This window comes from Melozone crissalis, unplaced genomic scaffold (assembly GCF_028551555.1).
Source record: "Melozone crissalis strain CALT ecotype California unplaced genomic scaffold, PUWL_Pcris_2 ptg000006l_1, whole genome shotgun sequence".
NCBI classification, from domain to species: domain Eukaryota; kingdom Metazoa; phylum Chordata; class Aves; order Passeriformes; family Passerellidae; genus Melozone; species Melozone crissalis.
The window spans coordinates 9,431,838-9,455,789 of record NW_026535784.1 but is presented as its reverse complement, the minus strand read 5'-3'; the positions used below and the strand labels follow the sequence as shown (position 1 = coordinate 9,455,789).

At 37.0% G+C, this 23,952-nt stretch overlaps 1 protein-coding gene across 2 annotated transcripts in view; it reads right to left on the bottom strand.

Annotated features, from left to right (window-relative positions):
• Window positions 1-4,727: 4,727 nt before the first annotated feature.
• BOD1L1 (biorientation of chromosomes in cell division 1 like 1) overlaps window positions 4,728-23,952 on the bottom strand; it is a 36,293-nt gene continuing 17,068 nt past the window's right edge. Inside the window, exons 11-25 of one of the 2 annotated variants that reach the window (XM_054292458.1) lie at window positions 23,696-23,757; window positions 22,245-22,314; window positions 19,725-19,771; window positions 18,739-18,826; window positions 17,585-17,664; window positions 16,883-16,967; window positions 15,828-15,901; window positions 14,514-14,589; window positions 14,399-14,433; window positions 12,525-12,570; window positions 9,672-9,706; window positions 9,482-9,566; window positions 8,880-9,033; window positions 7,091-7,234; window positions 4,728-5,974 (exon numbers count right to left, since the gene is read on the bottom strand). In XM_054292458.1, coding sequence (XP_054148433.1) covers window positions 5,866-5,974; window positions 7,091-7,234; window positions 8,880-9,033; window positions 9,482-9,566; window positions 9,672-9,706; window positions 12,525-12,570; window positions 14,399-14,433; window positions 14,514-14,589; window positions 15,828-15,901; window positions 16,883-16,967; window positions 17,585-17,664; window positions 18,739-18,826; window positions 19,725-19,771; window positions 22,245-22,314; window positions 23,696-23,757 — 1,190 coding nt within the window. In that variant the 3' untranslated portion in view covers window positions 4,728-5,865. The remainder of the gene's footprint in view (window positions 5,975-7,090; window positions 7,235-8,879; window positions 9,034-9,481; window positions 9,567-9,671; window positions 9,707-12,524; window positions 12,571-14,398; window positions 14,434-14,513; window positions 14,590-15,827; window positions 15,902-16,882; window positions 16,968-17,584; window positions 17,665-18,738; window positions 18,827-19,724; window positions 19,772-22,244; window positions 22,315-23,695; window positions 23,758-23,952) is intronic. The other variant, XM_054292466.1, reaches the window with a different exon arrangement.

Below are 23,952 nucleotides of genomic sequence, written 5' to 3'. Positions count from 1 at the left end.
TTTTCAGTGTATTTGGTGACACCAGGGACCAGGGCTCTGCAACAGCTTTCCTACATTTCAGGGGACCTGAGCTTGCTGATGTGTGCTATTGATGGTGAGGGTAGAGATCCACACCTTTCAATTGTCAGTACAATTTGTTGTCAACCCTAAACAAATACATGAAATAAAAATTAGAATCCTTGGGGATGCATAATCTGTCCTTCTTTCAAGAAGCCTCTTTGTTTTGACACTAGAAAGGATGAAGCCCACAAATTACCTCACTGCTCACTTATACACCAATTATTGATAGAGAGGTACCATAAATGCCCTAAATGGGAGAGCTAATGGTGCACCTCGATGATGAACATAAGGGCACTCAGATCCATGGTACAATGGGAAGGTGATTTCACAGACCCTCTCTGCCACATGAACATCTTTGTGCAGGCAGCAGGATTTGCCCAGTTTCATCAGCAGCTGGTTTAATAAAACAATCACATTAAAAACTAATCTGCAGCTTTATTTTGCAGAGGTAGTTTCAAGCTCCCCGATCCAGCAGTCTGTGACTGTACAATTCAACACTGGCATGGAGAAAGGCACTGGCAAAGGGGCAGAAAAGGGAAGGTGAAAAGTCTCTTGGTGAAATAGAGTCACAGCCTGACCATGCAGCCCCACCCCTCTGACAGATAGTGCCAAAAATCTATTCGTGCCCTACTACGTTACGGCCATTTCAAATCATATTTTCATTCCCCGGTTGTTTGGCAAGAGTGTTATGTTCCTAGCTTTAAATACAGCTATCCAGGGACTCCCAGCAAGACATTTATTTTTATTATGTTTTTCTTTTGGACTTTATTCACAAAGGAAAACTAAATAGCTGAGATTTGAAAGAGAAGCGGATTTAAATGAGAAATACCCTTTCAAGGAATTTTGGTGAAACATCTTGAAACAGAGATTAGAATGGAGATAGAATTTCCTTGGTGTTTAAACTTTCATGTTTTAGTAGAGAAAAACCCACCATGTTTGAAACAGGCCCCAGATTTTTGAGGAGCTGATGGAAGTGTGATGTACATAGCTGGGACAAGGAATATTCAGGAAGAAGAGAGCACAGTACCTTTAAGAAGTTGCCAAGACCTGCAGAAGGCTTACATGGGCAATTTCCTCCAAACTGAAGCTACAAGCAAATGAAATAGATGGAAGAAGGTTGTTGAAATTGAAGGTATGAGTCTTCTGAGCTCTATACAAAACAAATAAGCAGGCAATTATGAGGATACCAGACTTATCAAGAGTTTGGAGTAAGTGTATGCTGTATGAATGTGCAGTCACCTTTGTCAGGATGGTCCCATTAAACCTTAAAACTGAAAATTTTACTGGGAAGAGAATTAAAGTGTACCAGTTACTTTCACTCTTTACAATATGAACAGGTGCAGCTTCAAGAAAATCAAGTCCTGCTTTGGAAGGATCTGTAAAGGCACTCAGTGCATCCCAGATTCAGGGCAGCAGCTCTCTCTCTTCAGACCAGTGATGCTCAGCATTGCAGAGGTGCCACCACCTCTTCCAAAAGCAGGGGAGTACCAAAAGTCTGTGGTGGAAAATGATCTTTTCCTAATGCAGAACCTGATACAGGTATCAGACTTAAACCACTTTTAGGTGTAGACACCCAAGCTGGTGTTGGACTTGCTTCACAGTGGACATCTGCTGATTGTCACTACAACCAGGAGCACCTGCTGCTCTTGGTTGCCAAGTGTTATGGGACAATTTTTTGCTGAGTTTCTGGAGAGATTAAAGCAGCTCAGGACCTTATAGAGCTTTTGAGGGACTGGGGCCAGAGATTGTTCTGTATAGGATAGTCTTGGAACATTGGTTGGGAGAGAAGAGTAGATGTGTATTTGGGATGGATGTCACAGATTAACCCGGCCTCCCTCAAGAGAGAAGTAGATGCGTTACTAGAGAAGCTGTTGGAATAGAAAACTGAGGCACTCAGAGATCTGCCAACATCAGCAAAACCTTGCCCCAGCTGCTGAGTGCACCTCCTGACTTTGGATCAGGCTCTAGAGGGAAATTTCACCAGTTGCAAGACTGAAAATCTTGCCAGACTCCACCTAAAAAGGAAAACTGCAAACTTTTAACTGGTGACCCTCTAGCTGGTTTAAAAATCCACCACAAAAAAAAATCATTAGTGTGATTTAAAATCTATATAGTACATAAAACCATAGTATTTCAAGTTGAAGAGAGTTAAGAGGTGTAAATAGCCTTTAAAGAGAATGCATCAGAAATATGAAGAGATCCTGAGAACACACCAACAGGCAGCTGGTAACACAGACAGCTGAGGTATGGCAAGCAGGACGCAAGGTCCTGTTCTGTAAAACTCTGGGAGGAGCTGAACTCAGTCTTCCACCAGCACATCTCTGCACACAGTATTTTAATATTCAGAGAAATGGAGTTGTCCCAAGAGAAGGAACTGGAAGAACAAACAGCCACTAAAACATAAAAACCAGCCAAGTGGTTTAGGAATTGACTGGGATTGAAGCCTAGCCATGTTATTGCACCAAACGGCCCTGAGCAAATCTCTCCACAAAACACTTTCAGGACATTCTGTTTCAACACAATGCGAGACAGTATTTTTCTCCTGACCTCTCTAAATTTGCATGGGCTAGGAAAGTGTCACTGCTTTGGACATATGTCAAGATTCAAGCTGGAGTACAAACCTCACTTCTGAAGATGGGTTGCGCGTGTCTGTGGCAAAAGATAGGTGCAAAGAGGGAGTGGGAGGAAGACTCTTTTATAGGCAGTATGATTTGTCCCAAGATGAAAACCAGGTGAGAATTGCAGGAAGAACTGTCACATAACGAGATAAAATTCTAAAGTAGCTCCAGAGGTGCTTGTATTGTAATTGTGCATTCCACAAAGCCAAAGAGTGCAAACACTTCTAGCTCTTCCTGCTGATGTATAAACCCTTTAGACCTGCTTGTCTTACACTGGCAATACTTAGATACTGTGTCAGCAATAAATCCAGTCATAATCATCCACATAACCAGTGTCAGAGTTACTGTGCCTGACTCTACTCTCTACTACTTGGCCTCAACATGACTCTTGTTGCATACACCCAAGGAAAACAGATTCTTCTCCCCCTCCCTGTCGTGCTCAGAGGGCTCTGGGCGACAGAAGGTACAAAAGAAGTGGAAGTTGTGAACATTCAATCATAGAACCACAAGGGCTGGAAAAGGTCTCCAAGATCCTTGAGCCCAACCCTTGATCAAATGCTGAAATGTGAACTCAAACACAGCATGGTGCCACATCCAGTCACTCCTGAACAGTTCCAGGGATGGTGACTCCACCACCTCTCTGGGCAGCCTGTTCCAAGGCTTAACCGCCCTTTCAGTGAAGAAACCCTTCCTTATGGCCAACCTGAACCTCTCAAGTTTTGCTTAACTACAGCAGACCAGTACTGTTCCTGTAAAGTGCAACAGTAATTTAGATGACACTTTGAAACTACTGAGCAAAAAAAACATTGGGAAAAAATTCCCAATAGGGATTGACAGTGATTGGCCTTTCTTGACAAGAAAGGTGGCAGCAAGTGAAATATGCATAAGCTGAAAGTCTGTGGAACTGGCAGGTTTTACCCTCTCTTTAAGAGAAAGTGGATGTCCTGCAGAAAGGTAATTCCTTTAATGCTTTCATATTACAGAAAAACTTAATCAACAATCAAAGATACATTCCATACATGAGATGCTGCCAGATGTTATTCCTAAATGTTATCCACCACTAGGGGAAAGGACAGTAGGCCACCTCTTGGGAGCTCAGTTTTGAGAGACTGACACTGATCTTCAGAGCTGTTTATCTACTGAGATATCAGATAAGAGCCAGTCAAAAGGATCTGACACAAGTCTGAGCTTTGTCAATCATTATAATCCCTCAGAAGAGCTCTGCTTGTGAAAGAGGCAAATATGAACTGTCCTGGAGCAGCAGGACAGGTACTACCAGCAGAGAGAATAAATGTAGAGTGCAGTGGCAAGGCTTCCTTAGGAACCCCCTGAGCAACCTCACTACTGAATCCAAGTGTAAGGAAACAAATGGAAAGGTGCAGGCAAGGATTCCAAATCCCACCTAAAGACTGGAAAGCACCCATGGAAAAACCAGCAGCTTAGCCTTACAGAACAAAGGCTGAGACAAAATATACAACTTCAGTCCATGCATGCTGCAGGGGGCAAAGGGGGAAAAAAAAGGAAAAAAGGAAAGGTTCAACTTATCCTACAGCCGTGCATATGCATCAGTGTTAGTAACACAAAGGAATATATCAATCAGTATGCTAGCAAGGCCTCTATGGCAGCAGAGTTAAGGTAGAAAGTAAAAGGAATTAATTTTCAGAGCCAAGGTATTTTCTTCTTTCAGACTAATTTACCTAAAAAAGTATTATGTGAGCACTCTTATAGTGTCCTAAGGCAGGCAAACAGACTTTCCCTACTGTTTACGTATCTAACATGTAAGCACCTGTGAACATTTTTTAAAGACAATAACCAGGTAAAGTTTATAGACATGACTCCAACCAGACACATGTGTAAAGACAAGTTCTCCAGTAAAACAATTAAAGGAAAATAAAATATGGCAACTCAGATTTTTGGCAAACATTTTATATTTTTATACAAAAATCTCAGTAAGAAACCTAGCAGAATATCTGACCAAAACATTTGCCTTACAAGTTCGAAAAAAAAAAAAAAACCTCACAAAAAAAGAGAAATAAAGAAAAAAAAAAGTAAAATTCCAACCCCCAAAATATTTTTTAATTATAAACCAGAATATCAACAAAACACTTAAAATAATCTCAGATTGTTTGGCAATTCATCACATCATAACAAGAGACACATTTGATCATAAGAAAAGTTTAACTTTATATACAACTTCACTTGAACATTTGCTCTTACCAGAGTTAATATACATTAAAAAAAGATTCTGGCAATAATACCAGCTTCTATTTTTAATACCTGTGTATAAAATGTAACATAAAATGCTGAAGCTCTATAGTTAGGAGAAGTGACATTTGATTTCAATGGGTCCCTCTTTGTTGAAAAAGATAAATACTGAAAGAACATGTGTTTAGTTGCAAAATAAAACTTTCATTTTAGGGTGGTATTGGTTGACTGTGAATAAATCTAACCTAGTACTATTTATTTCTTGAAGTTGGTAGTAAATTTCCAAGTGAAAATATAATCTAGTAAGATTACATTTTAAATGCTGTACTTTGCCACAAATGTGAACAGAAAGGAGCCAAGTCCCTTTCACTATGCTAACTACTTTAATGCATGCGAGAAAAATATTTTACCAACTGTCTGAGCATATTTTAGAGAACTTCAGATTTTAGACAGCCCTGGGGGAGCGGAGGGGAAGTTTCCTACTGACATCTGCATAGAATGTAAAATATATAATTAAAAAACCCTAAGATATATACTAAAGTTTACAGACCAATGCTTTCCATATAATAAATAAAATGTCCATCATTGATCAGATTCATACACAGAGTAAAATACAACCTATTTTTACAAGTTTATGTACAAAGTATTAGTAGGCACATGGGTGCCTTATGGGCTGGAAGCATCTGCATTAGCATGTCACATTGGGAAACTCCAACTTTCCAAGTCAGTGATAAAATATATAACTACTTTGTTTTTCATTCAGATACAAAGTAAACTTATTTTTCATCTGAAATAAATGTACATAATATTTTGTATAAACAATAGTTTATAAAGCTGTTTAAAATGTAACTTAAAAGTACTGCATTGTTTAACTTAGAGCTCTGAAACAAGCACGTGCAAATCCCTTTGCTTTAAAAAAAATAGAAGCACAGATGTTTGTTTTCCTTTTGACTCTTCCAAGAACAGTACTGGCTGGTAAAGATTATCGCTTTGCTTTCTTTAGTGGTGCCTCCTCTGCCTTCTGCTGGCCTTTTCTCCGTACCACTGTTGGGCTGTCCTCCCTTTTACGCTTGGCAGACTGCACCTTTAACCTGAAAAACATAATAATTATTTCCACAATGAAGAGTGGTCAGGCACAATTCTATTCAGAGCTGAACTAAACTGTCCATCTCTAACATATTATATAAAAGCTTACTACTAAAACCCACTTCTTAGTAAGAAATGGGGTACTAATTCTGTATGTTGGACAGTGCTCCACATGTACAATTTGGGGCTAGGATTCTATTCTTCCTTCTCTTTCTCTTTAAAGATTTGTGGATTTATAACAGAACATAATGGACTTCAATATCCTGTCCCCTGTCTCACAAAGACAGAATAGCAGCAACAGTGTCTCAAGCCCAGCATACACCACAGGGTGTAAGGGGCAGACTTCACATACCCTGTGCATTCACACTCATCTATATAATCACCATATTTCAGCTGTAACTAACTGTAAATGGGTTTAAACTCTTGGCCATTCATAACCACACAAAGTAATGGAGCTGAGGTGTACTGTGACAGTCATCAGTGCACAAGGCACAAGGTCTCCAGGCTCAGCCTGAAGACACTGACACATTTCAGAAAGGATGACAGCTTGTCATCTGTATTTGGAATACAACACATTTTACAGGTAAACTACAAGATGCAGAGCAACGGTGCACCACGTCTGTTACTTATTCCCTTGGGATTCTGCACTATGATCTCAGCTTTGCAAATTAACAGGAAAGGAGGGAAAGGGAAATATATTCAAAACTTGGTTATAAGGGCTCTCAGTTTCTCGTCTTTTTATCAGCTGATCTTAGATCTTTAAAGCATTAGAATCAAGTCATCATATTTAGCTTTAACCTGAATCACCGATGCTCTTACCCCCCATCCAGGAAAGAATCACAGCTGAAGTTAAAATACTACATAAACAGCACTTTCAGATTCTCCCAAGAGGTTTCCAAGGATATAAGAAAAAAATCTAGTCTTCCAAATGTCAAATAAAGGAAGAAAAAGAAAAAATGTAAACAGAAGAAAATCCTTTAAAAGCTTTTATAATTCACATGAGAACAGAACAAAACTAGTCTGCTGTTCAGATTTTGAAGTAGTATGTTACATATAAGGAAAGGATCACTGTACTGGCTTTCAGAACAAATCCTCAAAGTGAATTCAACTTTAATACTTACTGTGTCAATGGAGGAGATTTATTAATTTTTGTATCACTTGGAGATCTTTTTTTAGCTGCTAGTTTCTGTCGTTTTCTAGGAGAAACTGAACTTGGACTGCTGCCTTTAGAAGTTGCACGTGTGGTTGGCTTGCTGGCCTTTTTTCTGTAACACAAAAGCATGATGAATTTATATATAACCAAATACTTTTACCAAGTCAATTTCTTCTTGCATTCCAAGTGCAGATAATCAAGACTGCACAGTATTTGCAACAAGTAAATCAAAGTTGCCAAAAGAAACAGTGAGAAAACCATATTTGCCTGCTTCAAGACACACTGTGAAGCCAAGCTGGGTATTTTTGTATCAAATGTAGAATCAAAAGATTGCTTTACTGTCAGTATTTGGTATTTACAAAGAAAACCAAAACCAAACCAATCCATTCCAAATCTTGCAGTAATTTTTGTACATAAGTGTCTATGTTTAAAAGAACATACTATAGTCTGAATTCACGCATGTAAGTCTTGGTATCCACAAGTTCAGAAATCTAAAAAACTGGTTATTAGTGATTAATTTAATAGTTAAGAAAACAGGTGACTTAAGTCAGAGAAATCCAGCAATGCTGAATATGAAGAAGCATCCTCTTCAACAAACTTATTCCCAGATGCTATTTATAAAATGCATACTCTACACAGCACCTTAAGGTAGAAATGCTTTGTTGAAATCAGTGTCAGAAAGGTAGCATTGGAAATCTGAGACACAGCCCCAAATTTATAAAAAAAGTAGATGCTTCCACAAGCAAGCAGAATAAACCCACAAATATCTAAACCTTTGTTACAATTTTAGAGTTAACAATTATGTGAGACTAAAGGAAGTCCCTGTGGCTTTACCAAAACAAAACTGTTGTTTACTAAGCAGTAGTGGTAAACCTTCACAGTTTTTATGTAAATGAAGAATCATGTAACTACTTACAAATTCAGTTCTGAAATTTTCAGTTCAAGAGCACTGTGGCTAACATATAATATATACAATAGAACATAATATTCTTAAGAGGGAAGTCAATATGGTCAATTGAAAGTAATCCCACCACCAACATAAAAAAATGCCTGCACTCCAATTCTCTTCTGAAAGACAGCAACACACATCAAAACTTTCCAGAGCTGCTGTTTCATTGTTTCCACAATAAGATCAAGAGGATGAGCTCTGCTAGAATTCAGTATGCCTCCAAAAGGCAGAGCAGTGCTAAGGCAGATGGAGAATGGCTTCCTGAAAACAGAACTCTTGCTACCCACACTTGTCATTCACAGCAAGATTGCTTTCCAAGCTTGCAGATCACCATACTAGAAATAAAGTCCTCCAGTACTGCAGATTGATGTATTTAACTTGGACAGCGTACTTAAAGAAACCAACAGGGATAATTTTATTTTCAACTTGTTCCAACACCAAATGGTGAAGTGCATAGTCAACTCTGATGTCCCATTTTACCCATCAGAACCAAGTCTCCTTAGACTTAAATTCTGAGGCATCACTAGGATGAAGAGTGCCAATAGGATCAATTCTTACCTTGCTACATACTCAAGTATGCCTTTTGAGACCCTTACGATTTCCCTTAACCTCACCTTTTGTCCCTTCATTCCTTGAAGAGTGGTACTAGAATTAGAATGAAAAATATTTGGGAAGCTCTTATCCGTTTAAAACAAACAATCAGAAAAAGGCAAAAAGAGGAAGTCACAACTCTTCCCTGCAACAAACCCCACACCACCTAAAAATAAGGTAGAAAAAAAGCTTGTTACTGGAGTGTCTACACAGTTACCTTTGAGCCTCTAATCTTGTGGCTGATCTAGTTGTGGCCCCAGAATGTGCGTCATCATCTTCCTCACCATCCTCTTCCTCACCTTCCTCTTGCTCTTTTAGCTCATCTTCAGAAGAAGTCAATTTCCGACGTTTCTTCTCTGGCTCCAGTGTTTCTGTCCATTTAAAATTTTACACATATGCTATAATTTTCCAAAAGGCCTCCAAAAGGATATGAACACTTAATTTAGAAAAGGTATTCTAGTCACAAGTCCCATTTTCAGTAAGTAATTTTCCATTTCCTTCATATTTCAACATTTTTAATTCACACTTGTTTGACTTAATCTTGCTAACACATTCACCACAGTTTACTTACACAGCTCATAGCCAGAATTCATAGAAAATTCATGAGGCTTTATAGAAGCATCTGGGATGTAGCAATTCTGACATGAGATTACAGCAATTTACACATATTTACATAATATTTACACTAGCTGTAACTCAATGATTTTTCCTCAAGAAAGGAAAATTGAATAAAGCTTGTCTTGTTGCTATTAGTAAACAGAAAGGCACAGCAGTATTTTCTGATTCTGTTAGGAGTGGCACAGCCTCTCATGCTTTTACCCGTTTCCTCAGATTGAACCAGAGAGCGCCTGGGCTTTCTTCCCCTTTTACGCACAACCAGTTCTGCCTTCTCAGCTTCATCTTCCTGAAGAGACAAAATGGAACCATGTAAGTCAAGAACTATTTACTTTACACAGAAGACAGACATTTTTCATTATATACTGCTTGTAAATTTACAAATCACACTTACATTTGTTGTTTCTTTCTTATTAGATATGTCTGTACCTAAAAAGAAAGGAAAGAATAAAACTTGATCCTGAACTTCAAATCTTTTACCAATCAATTTAAAAGGAGTTCTTTCATACTCTCTCAACTTTGTGTAAACATCACTGTTGCCCTAAAAATATTTCAAGTCTCTTTCTAATTTAGAAAATAGCTTTCTTGTACTTTGTTACATACAGAGACTGGGACAATGATTAAATTGTTAAGTACTAAGGCTTTATATGACTAACCATATTTATTGTTTTGTTGCATATGCTGTTTTGTTTTAATGGAAAAGCAGAAGATACTTTCCCCCTTTAACTACTGTCAACCAATCACAGAATCACAGTACAATTTGGCTTAGAAGGTGCCTCTAGAGGTTACCCAGTCCAATCTCCTGTTCAAAGCATGGCTAAATTAATTAATCTAATCTTGCACAAGATCTTGCTCAGTCCAATTTTGGAAGTCTCCAAGAACATGGTTCCTTCAGGTGATCTGTTCTAGTGCTTAACTGTGCTCATACCAAGATGACTAAGATGAAGCTCAAAAAGATACTATTGAAAAACTTTCTATCATGTGAATTACATGACTTCCTCTGCTGAAACACTTCTTACTTCCAACTCAGTAATTTTTACAGGCTAGCCTATACATGTTAAAACAGATTATTAACTTTACATCCCATGTCTCAGCTTGGCTTCTCCCTATGGCTACTACTTCTATCCTAACTCTGTGATGAGATTATTTTACAAAGCTTTTGAACTCTGTCAAATGGAATTATCTCCAACACCGCAAGGATAAAAATCCTTAGCAATAGAAAACAGAAACCTAAATAAAAGCAAGCTTTTATATATTTTTCCCCCTGCCATAAAATTGCTGTCTAATTTCTGAAACCTAAATAAGAGAGGACACAAACTCTAAACCCCTCACCAGTTAGAGTGAGAAAACAAACAAAAGAATGACAATGCAAAAGATCTAAAATAGATCTCAAAGAGCAGAAACATATTCTAAAACTCACAAACTTTTTGGCACTCCTTTGTAAGGTTATGGGGAAAAACTCTTATGCAAATGAAGTAAAACAGAAATATAGTTAAGTGTTCAAAAAATAAGTGAAATAAAGCATTGGACTGTCCACTGTATTAAGCTCCACACACAACATAAGCACATACATAATACAATAAGCTTGTATTGGTTCTATTGTGTTCAAAAGAAATACTTCATAATTCTGGTTCACTTGGGCAAATCTGTAGCAAAGGGGTTTTTGACTGAAGAATAATCCCATCTAGGTCCATGACATGCCTTTAACAGATTACCCTCTGAAAGATACCAAAATGTAGCATTTTGCCTAAAGATAAGTATAAAAATATTAAGACACAGTATCTAAAATCACACTAATTTTAGAGCAGCAACTGTTGATTAGTGTTAAGTAATTAGTTTCAAGTTCAGTGTTAGTGTTATGGGAGGATGATATCTTGAGTAAACACGTGTCTCTTAATGTGCTGTAGTGACCAAAAATAAAACTCTGCATCCCACTCCACTCATGTGCAAATCCTTATGCAGAACACCCAGAAAGCACCAGAGTAAGTGAACTGCACAGAGAGATTCAACTTTGCTTCCTTTTCATCACCAGGGGTTCTCAACCCCTTAATGCCCATGAATGCTAATACAGGATGAAAAATTTAACAGTACATCCCCCTTTATATACTCCTCTGAACATTGCTGTAATAGCAACAGCCTGTTACCTGGAAAACAGAAATGTTACATAACACACTCAAACTTTAAGTACACAGTCAGGTTCTGTGCTTTTGAATAAAAAGCAAAGCAGAATGCACTTTTATTTCATTCTCACATTCTTGTCTGTTCTCTTGGCAGTTCGTGGAAGTCAAGTACCACACAACGAGCTAACCCTCCAGAGACAATTCTGAAGCATATGGATTAAAGCTGACATTTTAACAAATGTGGAGAAAATAGGAAACAGCCCATATGTTCAGTGCAGCCAGATTAGTATATCTGTAGAAACCTAAGCTTTTTGGAAACTCCAGAAGATTTGTTTTGAAGATTTGGTTTCTCAGATTTTCTGCAGGTTTGTTTGCATTTGTTTACAAACCATTTTAACCTACTTTTCAGTTCACCTGCTTCCTAAAATGGCTTTAAAAACTTTTTTTTTATGAATGGCCATAATTAAAAAGACACATTTAAACAACCAGTGCAGTTCAGACTCTATACACAAGAAAAATTAGAAAAGAGAAATAGAAAGGTATTTCACTTAATTGTATTTTAATTTGAAGCACTTAAAATACATTTTTGAGTTAAGCTAAGCAACCATGTTTCAAAGATCTTACAGCAGTTGTGAAAGTATCCTCTCAAGATACCCCTAAGATCTTTAGATACATATCCACAGATCCAACAATTAGCTGAATAAAATTTAAAATGTAATGTAGGAAGTGTGATTGACAGTCAGTGTATGAAAAAGAACATGCAGAAATGGAAAACAATCACTAAGAGCCAGTCTGATGGGGCACCTGCCTTCCTCTGAAGCTCTGCCATCTACTCAGCCTACTCAATCATTTGGTATATTCTGCAATGCATTATTCAGCACTGAGCAGTGCTGTTACATCTTTGAGCTAAGTTCTTATCAAGCTGCTCTTTTTCGGAACTAAACACTTGGTAGCAATTAGGGATAAGTCTTCACTTCATCTCTTTCTTCAGAGACTTTCATTCATGAATAACACACTGACTGCCAGAGATGATGTCAGGATGAAGGACCCATGTGATTTTTGTAAAAACCCTCTTCCATTTCTTCCATCTTTCGTTTTACAAGTTGAGGCAGGTATAATTTGCTTACCTGTCTGAGGTGTTTTCCCTCTACTTGCAGAGGTAGGAGACTGCAGCTGAAATTAAAAAAGTGGGTTTTTTAATTAAAAAAAAAATCAGGAAAATTCAGCATTGCATTACATTATCACAGAAAGTTGCTCACATTCAATGTAGAATGGATCTGTAAATCTAGAAAACATGAACACTAATGAGCACACAAAGTTTGTACTGTAGTTTAAGAGTAGGATGCATTTTTCCATTTTGATAAATAGCTGAAACAAATCAGCCCATAAACAAATCACAGCACTTTTAGTAACCTGACACTAAAGTCATTGCAATAAAGGACACAAAAGATAAAAGCAGTTTCAGTCAAACACATTTCCAAGTATTTAATTATCAACAAAGAAGTTAGTACAGTCACTTTAGAACTATAAGTCACCAGAAATTGTTTATTTACTCACTATGCAGAAAAAGCTATATATAATTACACAATATCCTATGACTGCCCAAAACCTTCAGTGCTTTCCCCACTGAATGACCACACCAGGATGCCTATGGCTCCCCTAAAGCAGCAATGTGCTCCCAAAGCAGCCCTGGGGAAACCGTCCTGCCCTCCTGTCTCAGGTGAGACACTCCTCCTCGAGCCAGCCTGCAGCTCACACCAACCCCTCACTCATCACTGGGAAGTACCAGACCTCTGCACACTTGAACCAGAACAAGATGATTCTGTTCCAGTGCTGAGGGTGCCAAGGTACACCTATTTCTGGGGGTGACTTAAAAATTAATCTTAATCCTTAACTGGACAAAAAAACACCCCAAAAAAAACAACCAAACAAAAACCAACCCACAACACCAAAACAGAAAAACCAAATGCCGAAGTCCACACCATGTTTTATTAAATTAACATCAAAAACGAAATTTAATCAGGAAAGACTAGGAATTCTGAAACAGAATTCCAGCCAACCTGTAAGAAGGGACAGGACTCAAAGGGCTGCCTGAAATATGAGGACAGAACAACCAGAGACAGTAATTCCTTTTATCCATAAACTAGGTAAATTCCCAAGATTTCCAACAGCCATGCCAGCTGCTGCCTCACCAGGCAAGCAGGAAGAAAACCTGTGTTTCAACACAACTTCATTTTAAAAATCCACCCTTTTCTATGCAATACCATTGATTCTGAAATAGAGGCATTTCCTAGACAGAAGCCTTTAACCAGAATAAATCCAACTGGCTGCACTCCACAAACATGCCTGACCCACCACTGCCCTGTGCTGTAATCCAACTGGATTGCAGAAACAATACCAACAGACCACCTTCCTAGCTGTGAATATCCTTCACAGGGCTTAGGAAATAAAACTACCACTGAGCTTTAGAAAACAGACATGTTTCATGAGCCCCTAGGTCACTCATCACTATGTCTCTATCTCTCACATGAGGTGTAATACAACTGCTTTACATAATATTTTATTTTACAGCTATGAAAAGATTCTATGTGTTATTATTATGATATATTCAGTAGAGGGGAAAAAATCCTCATTTTTGAAATAAAGTCACCCTTGCTCTTCAGGCCAAAATTACTCCCAGCACAAACTAAAAGTCACATATGCACACCACCAAAAACTCACCCTGCACACAGGTATATATTGCTAGCTAGAATAACACTTGTTTTGAGTGAACTAAGTGTGAAGCTGGTAGGTAATTTGCTACATTCTGAATTAACACTGTATTTTCCTTAAAAAGCTCATCTACTTTAAGAGATACTATTAATAAGTTTTGTTTGCTTAGACTGAACTCAAATATCAAGTTTTCCATAAGATGTTTCTGAAATGCTGTTAACTGTTAAACAGATAAATGGCTCTTGAAATACTGTGTTTAAATGCACCCAAACAAAATAAAGGCACTTACATTCCCAGTGCTCATATCAGCTTTTGACTCCCCACCTGAGGGAAGAAATATGAGTTCAGAACTTGAATGTCACTATTATCCTTGTTTTCCCACACAGGTACTATGAGCTACTTACCACCAGGCTGTACTGCTTCAAGAGGGTATTTACGAGGCCGGCCCCTTTTGCGTTTCACTACTACAGGCTGATTTTCCTATTAAAGGACAAAAATATTTTACTTCCTGTAACTGACTTTTGGCATTTGAGCAATACAATACAAAGACTGCTAACTGAATTCATAATGTGACAGTGGCAGAAGTAGTACTTTTCAGTTAAAAAAAACAGATGAGGCAAGTTTAATAGCAAGAGACACTGCCTGTTATGAAAACCATTAATATATGTGAAAAGAAACAAGACAACTCCCAGTTATACAAAATTCTCAGTGGTTTGACTGAGGCACAAAGCATGTCTGAGAATGCAGTACCCTTCTGCTCCCCTAGCCCCAAAACCTTTTAGTGTCACAAATGCTGTTGGCTTACCCCATACAAGAACTCCAGACTTTACATCCCATGAGCCCCTTTTGCCAGTGCCATATAGCACAGGCTGCATCCTGTATGTTGAGCAAGTGCTTCAAACAATTAATATTCTAATTATCCCAATACACAGATTGCTGAATTCTTTGTATAAACAGGATCCTTAGCAAAAAAGGGCCCCTTCCTTTGAAGTTTTAAGCTTTGAAAGAGAACTTTTAAGTAACAAAGTCAGATGCAAAATCCCCAATAGGACTTTCTCTTATACACAAGGAAAGCTTAAATGCCTCACTCAGCATTTACTGAGGTTTAGCAATATCTCCCCCAGAATGGTTCTTAGAGACTCAAGCCTTGAGTGAACAAATATAAAAACATATTCTTTAAATTTTCTTCTTCTTCCAAATTTGAGGCAAAAAACCCCCAAATGATGAAAGCCAACACCTTTCTGAGATCAGTGTCTATTTCTAGGGGCCAACATCAATTTTAATCTCGAGGGATCAGACATTTGTTTATAACCCATACTACAGATTATCTCAAGTACATGCCTAGGAGATAAAGACTTTAAAAACTGTTGACAGTATTTTAAAAGCAAGTTTTATTTGCTTATGACTAAACTGTCCACATCAATTACCAAGTTTTCAGAAAATATGATTTCTATACAATACAACTCTATATAATTGCTTTCTAGACATTTTGTAAGCACTATTAAGCCTAGGAAGGGAGTTAGTCCTATTTCCATATTGAGACATTGATGTTTTATGGTCTGTGAGTTTGTACTTTGTGACAGAGCTACATAAGTCCTTAGTACTTTTTGAAGACAATTTTAATATGGCTGTCAACAAAATACAAAGTAGTTATGTACCACAAAGAGTACTGGGAACCTGCACTATCTCAGTGAGTTAACATGAATAAGATCACTCACCTCTGGAGAATTTTCATTTGATTCTGGACTGTGCTTTTTCTTTTCAGACATTTCCTGTTCAAAGTTAGGTTCATCTTCACACATAAGAAAAGAAAAAAAAGAAAGAAATTGTATACCTTTGTTTTATTAGGCAAAAGAACTAATAAAAGCCACAACCTTGACACTGAAAATGTTATTTCATTCTTTAGCCCAAAATTTCCTAAAAACACCCATCAGACATCAACACTGTTTGCCTTGTAGCAACAGTGTATTGATCTGCCAAAATGCTTCCCACTAATGCCAGATGAGTTAGGGAGGTCTTCTATTTTAAGGTAAGAACAAAACCTCACACTTGTGACATACTATAAAATGGTAGGACAAATACAAGCCCTTATTCCATTTTCTCACATGTTCCATGAAACAGGAAGCTGAGGATACAAAAGCACATTGCAGAACAGATTCAGACTCGTCAACTTGCTCAATGAGAGACAAAACTATTAATAGGCCAAACTAACATCAGGGAACATTCTCAGAGTGCTCCCACAAAAACAGACTGAAGTAACAAAGCCACATTAATTATGTGGACAAACCACATTTTATTATTTATTTTAGTGCAATTTAGTCAATTACAACAGTGCAACTTGCACTCTTCTCTGGTTGTTTACTCTACAGAAACAAACAAAACTGATCTGATGGTTATGTCATGGATTTTTATGTAGGACAGCCCTTGCTTGTAGTCAGAGGTAGATGTTCTTATCACATAATGCTGATTGTTCTGTTTTCCCCACCTACCTGTTTATTTCCCATTAGCTTTCCTACCCAAGATACATACTGAAGCAATAATGGAGCCAGTGGGTGGTAACAGCAAAAGCATCAAAACTTTTCTCATCGTTAAAGAAACTAAAATTAATGCATTATTTGCTAGCAGTAATAGAGCAGAAATCAACCAGAGAATATATATGCAAGTATATTTGCTGGGATCAAGTTCCCACTTTCTCTCAAAAATCATTCAAATGAAAAGAAATGAGCATTCAATATGAGTTCAGAAAATCTGCCATAATGGACAGTTTAATTACCTTTTCCTTCCACAGTACTTCTAGGAGGTGTTTGTGTTACATCAATTTCTTTGGACACTTCTGCTGCATCACCTGAAATAACGTCCTACATTATTTTGAAACAAGAGAGGAAAGATGCTTTACTACACATTAAAAATCATGGCCAGTTACACAAAAAAACCCACCCCATCCTCATACATGAGCAGTTATTTTACTGATCAAGGTTTTGTACTGTTTCTTAAAAGCTTTAATGTTGAGAAGCTTCATCACAAATCAGTGGGTGAGGTAGTCCCAAATATACTGCATATACTCCTAAAAGGAACACCTATCTTGTCCTAATTCCTGTTTTGATTTAGCAGAACTGAGGTAAAGTGCAATACACCCTCTTGAAGAGCTCAGATCAGTACAACCATGCAGACACTGAACTGACTGGAGCACTGGCATCCAACAATGCTCCATGAGATCCCAAGCTCCCAACCTCTGTGCAACCCAGTCCTCTCACACCTCCACACCTCAAAGAGACCACACAGACCCCTGCCTTTTTTGTTTTTTAACTGTCTCCCTCACTGAAAAGTATCATCTGCTAATCAGTTCTTTTGTACTCAAAGCAATGCAAAAGTAGCTTAATTATGGAAACATCTCAAAAAATAAACTGCTGAAGAAATTATGATTAAGATTTTCATCTTATCTACAATTGCAGAACATGACAGTTCTTGAAAATACCTTGACGTTACCAGGTTTCATTTTGGAACACTGACTTTGTTCATCATCTTTTAGCACATCCTGAGAAATCTGCTTGCTGCCTGCAAAAGCAAGTGACAATCAAAGTGTTAAAAAAGTGTCTTCTGCATTTGTCATGTTTTTGTGTCACCTACATACCAGCTCACTATTACTGAAATTCAAAAGTCTGACAAACAGTCTCTTACTACCAAAAATATGAACAGAAAGTTATTCTAATCACTCTTTGAAATGGGAAGACAACACAATAACAGAAGAGAATTACATGTTTCTTATATATTACAGGTGTGGATTGTTTTGTTTGCTTGCTTGTTTTTAAAGATAAGCTCAAAATTGAAATGTGGTAACACATCAAGAAATACAACACCAACCTCAACTTCAACTCACCCAGAGACAGGGAAAGCAGTTAATGCTATGTGGGACACGAATGAATACATGACTTTTAATCACTCACTTCATCAGATCACAATTCTTAGAAGAGGAATAAAAGCTCTTATGAAAAAATGCTATTATTAATGATACTAACTTTTTTCTAAATTTTTCTGATGCTGAAAAGACATAAGAAGTTGAATCCAGAGCTTGAAGAGGTATTACATTGTTAGTCTTGTAAATACTATATCAACAAAATGCCCAACTTATTTTGATGCTAGCTGCATCTAAATGAAATTTAGAAATGTTTATGCCATTCAATGGACTATACTCCTTCTCACTTTTTGCTTGCACACAAATAAAAGGCTACACTAAAATTTATTTCTTTCCACCTAAGAAAAGGAAGCATCCATCCCCACAAAGTTTAGATTTTCCTAATGATCAGCTTCCTTATCTTTTATTTTAGAAGGATAAAATTAGTAATTATTTTATAGACTGAACAAAAAATGTTTCTTCACCTATGATTGAGAAAATGACTATAATGCTCTTCTGTGCAGTAATTACATTTGTTGCAAATATTGTTGATATTTTTATCAAATATCTTAACTGAAATATTAGAAATTATTTTGGGAGTATAAATTGCTTTGAGTTTGAAATTTCCCCATCTCTACTATTTTCTCAAAAATACCATTTTATGGCCTAGACACAGTAGAACATGGTTTTTTCACAGAAAAGCTTTGCAGAAATTCCTGTACTTCTGTATCACTTACACTTTTTTTCATCCATTTTTTCTGGAGATTTAAGTTGAATTCCTCCAGATCTATGTTCTTCTGTTATCTGGGTAGCCGAGTTTTCCACCTACACACAAAACACAAAGAAGGATAACTTCTTTTTTTCTCCATGAAATTTATAAACACAGAAGGGAGAAACTTTTCCCTACTGGCTACTTCCAAGCACAACATACATTAAAATGGAAAGCAGCTGTTACAAAGGACTCAAGTAACATTCCTACTATAGAACAAAATGATAAAAAAACTTTAAACCTGCCGTATTTTCAAAATTTTTGACTGATACTTTTAATGAAAAAGTCTCTATCAAGATCAGAATTAAGCACCCTAGTACATGTTTTAAAAGTACTTCATCACAGTAAATCACAAAGAATATTTCTGGGTTTAAAGAACATTCTCCTACCACAGGAACAATAGAATTATCTCATTAGCATCAGAAATGTGGCCAACCAGCATTTCAATATAGTATTAAATATATTTATCACCTGAGTTTAATAAACCACAAACACAATTTCAGCCTATCTGTATTAAATGCCTTATTTTTGCTCCAAAAGATACACTTTACATTTGCAAGTTTACATTTGCAAGGCAAGAGTTATGCCTCTTATAAAATCTTGTGAAAGACAGCAGACTGCATTAAAATAGGTTTCTAATTGTGATATAAACCTCCAAGAATAATCCCTATTTTTTTTTCTCTAGTCTCATGGAGATCAGTCAAGCTTCTCTTTTCTGCCAGTTAACAGCCTCAAAATAGTCACAGACTATAGAATAACAATGCAAGATTTATTTACTGGCAGATTTGAAAGAATAATTAGACATCAACCTATGCAGCTGCAGTGTCTCAATAAACATAATCTCTGCATATACAAAAATAATATTTTCCTTTAGAGAATACTTAATGTAAATAGAAGTAAATTCAAGTAAGAGAAATACAGTACAGATTTATAAAATAAAGAACAAGTACTTACATGAGAAGTTTCTCTTTCTAAAGGAATATTCCTCTGCGGGATATCTACTAAAAATAATTTATCACAATTAGAAAAGCTGAGCAAATGCAAAGTATCACAGTATCCTCTACTTCACCTCCCTGAAAGGATTCCAGAGAATCTGAAACTATATAAAACTTACTTTCTATGTCAGAAGTAAAAGACATCCAATCTTCTCTTTAACAATATATCCACAAAACAAAACAAGAATATCAATTCCTCAGCACAGGATAACTGAGAATCACCTTATGGTTGAAATACAGGTAATTAAGGGGCTGTCATATTTCCAGTTTATGGTGACTGAAATTTCAAATATAATTCCACCATCTTAATCAGAATTTCATCCATCACAATCCTAGATTCTGGATCATGGGATGAAGTAGAACGTGATTAAGCTACATCATAATTTCAGAGAACTAAAGTTTGCTTAATTGTACTAGTAATACCTGTAGCTGACAGAATGCACATAAGGAAATTGTCCAGTTGCTAAACTCCACTATACTCTGATGAAGTACAGCCTCAGCCTTCCATAACACAAAAATAGGGAAAATAATTATGACAGTTGATGAGTTGTCTGGAGTTTTGAAAGAATTCCATAACTTTCAATACACAAAGAGAATTATAAAGAAGCTGCTCTATCAAGTGTTCTTAAAATCTGATTCATAAAAGCACCAAATTAATACCTTGATTAAAAAAAGCTGCTGAAACATTCCAAGCAACTTTCCCTTAAAAACATAAACCTAAAATCAAATAAAACCACATTTTTTTAATATAGAGTTTTATATATTTTGTAGCTTGTTTCTTATATCTCCATGTTTTAGCAACAATTCTTCCATAGCTATACTGCTGAGCTGCACATCTTTCAATTTTTAAAGCAGTGTCAAATTAAGAGCTAGTTCCTACCCACTCAAACAGCAATGATTTGTTTACATTCCAAAGAATCTTGGACTACTAAACTACTGTGTCTGCTGTTCATACTCATGACAGGACACACATTTGTCTTTTAAACAACTTCCTTTTACGTATGTTGAGCTGTATGTATATATGCATGCCTATATACATATAAGAGAGATTATTGTGGGGGAGAAAAAACCTCTCTACCAAGATCTACAAAGCATCAGTCTTCAGTATGTCACATCCAACATGATTTACACAACAAATGGACTTTTGTTAAACATTTTACAAGAAACAAGATTATCTCAGCTAGCTCAATCTGCACATTTAAAATTTTAAGTACTGTCTGGCTGAGTGATGGGAAGTGGCAGAGTTTTAAAGGCACTTCAAAGAAACCTCACAGTACAGAAAAACCTGTTCAAATTTTAGATCTGTCGTTCTGATGTCTACATTCTTCTAACCAATTCTCAGGGTTTACATTTGCTTTCTTGTGAGCAGAGCATGTCTCTTATCACTCAGATGCATATACACCGCCCTATAACCAGGTATATGCATCTGACCTACCCTGAGAATAAAAATAGAATTCCAAAGTTTTATACCAATGCTCATATCTCGCCTTATTGCTGTTTTTGCTTTCCATGTCTAAAAATTTAGCAGTGAGCTTAACAGTGTGTCCCTTCATAGCATGTAGGCCTTCAGCTGCAACTTTCTGTCAGAGGAAATGCATCTTTAACCTCCGTGGACAACATAAGCAGCAGTCACACTGATACCTCTTGGGACTCATTTTAGTTCTGCCTGCTATTCCAATAACTGAGGATTAGCTCTCATCTGGCAGCACTGTGAACATCTTTGTAACACATCTGGAGCACAAAATCCATCAAGATGGGCACAAAGCAGGCGTTTGTTTCTACTTTAACAGGAAAGCCAAACAACTGCAATGCATAAATTGGGTTTGGGAGGAATGGATTCTTTTTCAGTTTTGGTCCTTCTGAAGATTAGTTTAAGTACATGGAAAAGTAATCACTGAGCACAGATCCAAGGTGACGAACTGAGGTTTCTAACTAGATGATTACCTACTTATAACTGCTCTTCAAACTTGAGTGAATGCCACAATTATTTTAATCTTTTGGAGATTAAGAAGAAAAAAAAACCCAGCAATTTTCTGTAAACTCTCTATGACTTGTCCCGTAGTACTTACTATTTTCATATTCTCACAAGGCCTGTCACAGCACCCTAAAACCAGGATGTTCAAAACCTATATGGATGAAAGCCATTACTGGGAGAAGTTTCTCAATCTTTCCTGAACAAATGCTTTTCTTTATTTATTGATTTTAAGTAGAATATTAGCAGCTGACTTTTTTTTAAATCTCAAATTATAAAATTATAAAATCCTTTCCTACTTTCAGCATATCATGTTGGAAGAAAAGTCTGACCATCCTTTCCCACAAACCAAACTGAAGGCCCCCCAAACTTCTAGATAGAGTTAAAGATTTATGAAGGCTTCCTTCAATTCCTTTATATGCCATATATAACAAATCTGCAACCCTCCCATCATAAGTATTAGTCCCTTCAGCATGAAACTAAGTTACTATCAAGCATAAAAATCACCTTTTTGCAATTCTTTAGTCTGAAGATCCACAGATCCTTCTTCACTTCTTGCACTTTCAGGCTGTTGTGACTAAGCACAAAATGAAAATAAACAAATATTGCGGATATTCAGAACAAGTATGTCTCACCCTGCTCCTGTGTGTCACGATGAACATTGTCTTATCATGAATTATAAAAGTCTTCAAAAGCTTTCTTTTTAAGACATCAGCACATATATTAGGAAGGAACAGTAAGAGCTAAGTTCAACAGTACAGTATTTAGATTTGACCTTAGAGTTAACATTAGCATCAGAGATTAGCTTAAAAAGGCAGATTTCAGGAATTCAACGTGCAACACCTACTCAGAGTTCCAAATAAAAGCAATAGCCTAGAAATGTTCATCTGTACATGGAAAAAAAGGATCTGCTATGTATAACAAGGTACAATGATCTCCCTTCAAGTTGTGTTTCAGGCAGATTTTTTTATGTTTGCTTTAAAAAAAAAAAAAAGAAGTTGCAGATCAGCTCAAAGTTACCATAGCATAAATAATGCTACATGGAGCTAAGTGTATTAAGTCTGATCTGAACATTGTAAACCCAGCTACAGCACTACATTATGGCTACACTGACTCCAGAACCATGTTATGCTGGTAAACAGTGCAGCTGTTTGCAGGTGGAATTATCAATAACTCCCACCAGACTGAAGCTGACTTCTACTCTCCTGAAGTCCACCCTTTCATAGATGCTTGAATCTCTGAACTGTGTTATCCCTCAAAAACTTAATTCTCACAGCACGGCAGGATACATGAATGCACTCCTGCCTCTGAATGAAGAATTAAACCATGTGGACTCCTGCCTGCTATGGAACACAGCCCAGACACACAGAGCCAGCTTTGGTTTTACACAGGCTATAGGTGACCATGAGCCCAAACACCCTGGATGATGCAGGGTGCCCCACCCTTCTGGGAGAGCAGATAAGGGGCTGTGGTTATCAGAACACAGCAGCAGCAAGTGCTGCTCACACACACAGATGTGTGACTCTGAGGACTGGCCAGGAAGTGCTGCAACACAATGCACAGCAGTGTAGGTTTGTTTACTGGTTCAAAGGAATAACTTGCCAGCTCTAAGAGCTGGGGTGTGGGTGACTATTTTGCAGGCCCTATCAAGCAAAATGCACACAGTATGACCAATTTTAAAAAAATTAGCTTCAATGTCTCAATCACAGAAGGAGTATGGCTGAAGGAGGGAATTATTCCTAACACAGAATAACATGGACAGCCCACAATTTAAAAGCCAGCTGCTTAGAAAACTAGAGCTGAATAATCTGAAAAATTACTTTTTGAAAGTTCTTCAGTTTAAATTTTTAAATCTCCATTTTTGTTGCACAAAAATCAAAAGGTACAGGAAGAAACCCTAGCAAGATGTATGAATAAGCAAGAAACAGTGCAGTAAAAATTTTCAAAATAACAAATACCTTGTCAGTTCTCAAGGTACTTTCTAGTTCTTCTGTTGACTTTGGTAAGGCTGCATTATTGCCTAATGAAACAGAAATATGTTAAAATGATCAGAATACATTATGCATTTATCTCATGGTACAGTAGAATGATATTTCTGAGTACTACCTCATGAATATGGCACATAAATTTAAACCCTTCCTGTGGACAAGAGAAACAATAGCCAGTCTGTTTACAGCAAACCAGCTCAATAAAACCCAAATCTGGCATCTGCAAG